This window comes from Silene latifolia, chromosome 4 (assembly GCF_048544455.1).
Source record: "Silene latifolia isolate original U9 population chromosome 4, ASM4854445v1, whole genome shotgun sequence".
NCBI lineage: Eukaryota > Viridiplantae > Streptophyta > Magnoliopsida > Caryophyllales > Caryophyllaceae > Silene > Silene latifolia.
This window is the reverse complement of record NC_133529.1, coordinates 3096538-3101040: the sequence shown is the minus strand read 5'-3', so window position 1 is coordinate 3101040 and position 4503 is coordinate 3096538. Positions and strand designations below refer to the sequence as shown.

The 4503-nt window shown below is 34.5% G+C and overlaps 1 protein-coding gene across 1 annotated transcript; it reads left to right on the top strand.

Annotated features, from left to right (window-relative positions):
• Positions 1-2020: 2020 nt before the first annotated feature.
• LOC141653911 (F-box/LRR-repeat protein At4g14103-like) lies at positions 2021-4250 on the top strand. Its single transcript, XM_074461778.1, has 3 exons — positions 2021-3039; positions 3679-3828; positions 3921-4250. Exons 1-3 carry the CDS (start codon positions 2026-2028, stop codon positions 4248-4250), a joined length of 1494 nt encoding a protein of 497 aa, XP_074317879.1. The 5' UTR covers positions 2021-2025.
• Positions 4251-4503: the final 253 nt, after the last annotated feature.

The window sequence follows — 4503 nt, the reverse complement described above, 5'->3', positions numbered from 1 at the left end:
GAATCGTTGAAGAAATTTGCAAACAAGGAAACGACCGAAAAAAGAAAAACTGATGTATGTTTCAGTAGTTTAATATGTCCGTCGATGTTTTGGCGACGGATATATTAGTATAAATATGCACACTTGTGGTATTAGTTATCATTATAAAATTATATATTAAATTTAAAATTTATGCAATTTTCTTAAACTTTATTATAGTTTATTAGATGTATAGATACAAAAATATAATATAAGTAGGTTATAAATAATTCAAGTTAGATTCCATAATATATAATACTTCGTACTAGTATGGATGCCCGGCTTCGCCCGGGCTACCTATATTTAGCATTAAAATATATTTTTAATTAATTAAAACTATTTTAAAGTTGCATAACTCAATTCAATTCTTTATTTTTTTTGCCTGAAAATGGTATTGGGTGCAAAATGTAACCTGAGCAAATAATTTGGGGGTAAATTATTAAAAAAATTAGTTTAAAAAAGTGGATTAAGCGTGGGTGTAATTGATAATTTACTCTAATGATAAATTTATGGGTTATGCAACTTTAAGTAATTTTATTTAATTAATCAAAAAAAAAATAATGGTAGGTAGAGGTAGCCCAGGCGAAGCTAGGCACCAATACTACTCCCTCCATTCAACTCCAAAGGGTAGTTATCTTTCTTGTGCACTATTCACAAGTAAGAAGAATCTTTTCATTTTCTCCCAATATATAAGATAAAATATATTCATGTGGGATCTTGTTTTATTCGTCTTTAGGAGTACATTTAAAATATCAAACTTTTGTAATTTTTACAAATGTGTAACTAAAAATATTTACAAAGTAAAACTCGCGTTGGCAAACGTGAAAAAGTGATAAGTACCATTTGGAGTTGAATGGAAGGAGTAGTATATATAAACACAAATTCTCATGATATCCGTCTATAGTTGTAGACATGTCAAATATATCCAACAACTTCATAAGACAAGCAACAAGTTGCATGGTAGCAAAAAATATCACAATTTTAAGCATATTTCACCCGTCTTTCATTTTAAACAGATTATCCGCCCATAGTAGTGAGACTAATTAAGTATAAATAGGTTAAAGGAAGCGCCATGTTCTCTGAGTCTAACATTAAAACGGTGCCTCCGTCTCATTGTGGTTTTATTGTGTGGATGAATGCTGCTCCCAATTCGCAATTCGTCACCATCCTTACTCAAAGCTCTAAATTGTATGTACCTCTTCTCTCATTTATGCGTCTCCTGTTTATTTATCTCTGTAATTTTGTGTATTACCAGTTTACCATTCATTTGAGAAGTTAATATATTAGGGTTTTTGTTATTTGTACCACTACTTGTCTCATGAATCATGATAACAATATAATGATCGCAGAATCTTGTTTATGACGGATAAATCCGTTTTAATCTTAAAACGGGTTAAATAGTATAGATGGGACAAAAATAGAGTGTCTAGAGGGTGTTTGTCCCATCTATCCAAATTGGATGCTATTAGACCCGTTTCAATTTTAAGACGGTATATGAGATGCAAGGAGTTGGATTCCAAAATCACTGAACGGACCCTCATTTGATGCGCTATCTCTCACAATCATTTGTTTACATTTGATTAAAATACCCTTTACATAGAATTAAGAAAAAAAATAAACAAATGATTGGAACGAAGGGGAACTATTTTTTATATTTGGTTGGCTCCGATCCTTTTTATTGTAAATTATTCCGTAGTAGTTAGTCTATACAATTCTTAACACAATTTTCATTATAGGTTATTGAGAAATAGTCTCGTCATGATATTTACATATTTGTAAGGCTTTATATACATCTTGCAATTGTTGGTAGCCTTTTGAGTCAGTGGCACATTGGGGTAATGTTCTTGTTGTTGTCCGTCACATACCTTATGATTTAGCGGTGTAGATTTCAGATGATGTTAGTTTAATTATTTTGCGCTAGTATGCTTCCTTTTTTAAATTTGATTGAGATCATTAAAATCAATGAGATTATTTTTTTTTCAATTTTGTGATCCAGGAGAGACAAATATGGATTTCAGCTTGAAAAAACGTTGTACAGATCGGTTAAGTAGTTTACCGGATGAATTGATAAGTCAAATACTTTCATCACTTCCGACCAAGGATGCTGCTATCGCGAGTCTCTCGTCTAAGAAGATGAGGAGCGCCTTTATGTATTTGACAACCCTTGATTTTGATGATTCACCCATATCTGATTGTGTTAAGAAAAAGCCCCAAAATCCCCAATTAGTTGAGGGTTCTCAAGATTTTAAGACGTTTGTGAATAATGTACTCGAGAAATCCCAATCTCCTCATCTTAGCAAATTTATACTTAAATTTGGTAGATACATGAAGATTGTGTCCCGTCTTTTTCCTCGCTTTTCAGAAGAACGTGGCAAACGTTATTCCCCCAATTCGGAAGCCACAATGCTTAATGCATGGATATGCTTTCCATTAAGCCGTTGTGGTGTTAGGGAGATTGAGTTGTTCATTCATGTGAGTAGTCCCGGGGACCTTCCCTCTGCGGTTTTCACTTGTGAAACATTGGAGGTGTTGAAACTCGACACAAATCTTAATTTTGAACTAGTTTCAAATATGTCATCCTTTAGGTTGCCGAACTTAAAAGTACTTGAACTCCATTCAATTATCATACCCGAGGATGACTTTTTGGGTAGGCTAGTTTCAAACTGTCCTTCACTTCAAGAGCTCTGTATTGATTGCCGGTGGGAGTATGGGGAATCGGTGGTCATATCTTCACCATCGCTCCAGAAATTGGTGCTGCTTATTAATAGGGATTTAGACACTGATTTCGTCATTTACGTGTGTGAACATTTGAATATTGATACTCCTAATTTGCAGTATTTTGAATTCAAGGACATGTTAGCTCGACGCAACTCTGTCACAAGCATTAAGGCTCTCGTTCAAGCTTCAATCAATATTGATCACGATTGGGGGCCTTCTGAGAGACGATTTCGGGAAATGCTTAACCTTGTGCAAGCTGTGTGTAATGTTCAACATTTAAGTTTGACATCCTCTTCCTTGAAGGTTTTTCTTTGATCTCTTTACCTCTTACTTTCTGTGTCTTAATTAATTATGGAGTATATTTTTCACTGCTAATATAAAAAGGTAAACAAATGAATGAGACACCAAAAAATAGAATATATTTAACAAACGGATAATTCACGCGGTACCCATAAGGTTGCCACTTTGCACGAAATATCCAAATTTTTGATCCGGAAATCTTAAAGAGGTCATAACCCGTGTTTACGAGTTCCAAAAGTGACGATTTTTTTTCCAAATCGCTCATCTTTCCGAGAACTACAATTTGAAAAAAAAATTGTCGCATTTGGATTCCGCTACTAGGAGTTATTGTGCGTCAAAGTTTTTTCGACCGAACAAACTTTGAGTGAGCATATCTCCTGGTCACGAGTTCCAAACTCGTCAAACTTTTTTTTCAAATCGTAGTACTCGGAAAGATGATCGATTTGAAAAAAAAAATCTTCACTTCCTGGGTTCGTAAACACGATTTATGGCTTCTTTAAGTTTTTCGGATCAAAAATTTGGGTATTTTGTACAAAGTGGCCAATTTCAAGGGTACCGCGTGAATTATCCGTTTAACAAATGACTGAGACGGTGGGATTATTCTGTGTATGTGATTGTGTCTTTGCTACTGTTTGCATGAAGGTTTTGGATAATGAAGAGTTAAAGAATCAACTGCCCACTTTTCATAATCTTAAATATCTTGAGATAAATACCAGGAGCAAATGGGACAATACAGTCTTGTTTGAATTTCTTAGGCGTTCACCCGTTTTGGAAGTACTTGAATTCCCTAAGGCGAGTATTCGTTCTCATTCGCTTGTCTTTTGTATTTCTTGAGTCGTAAAATAACTCTCGTATATCATATTTTGCATCTGTTATCTTTGCAGGGAATCGACCCCTGGACTGTATTTCGTTCTGATTGTCAATATCATAGAATGATTGCTGAGTTGGAGCCGTGGTTTTTGAGAAAAAATCAAGTAAGCCCTTACTGTTGCAAGCTTCACCTAAAAAGAGTCATCATCAAGAAATACCTTGGCATGATACGGGAAGTCGAGTTAGTCCGGTTTCTCCTGGAAAATGCACCAGCTTTAGAGGAATTATTGATTATATGCAAACGCAAAGATGATGTTAGGCATTATGTAGATCCGGTTATAGCAGAAAACACATTGAAGAAGTTTCGTATGGCCTCATCTACTTGTTTAATTACAGTGCAATAATCCAAAGATGCTGCCATGCTGGTATCATGTATGTATCTTTTCAAAGATAGACGACGACATTTGGTTTATGCGCCTCTTGTTCGGATTTTGTTTACGCAGTGGCATCATGTAGGTAGTTATTTAGAATACTTATGATGGATTTCTTAATAACAGTATCAATAATTTGATTGTTTTTTATTTTTATAAAATAAATGCAAGTTTGATTACGGAGTTGGGTAATTTGGTTTCTCTTAATGACGGAATCAATGAGAAA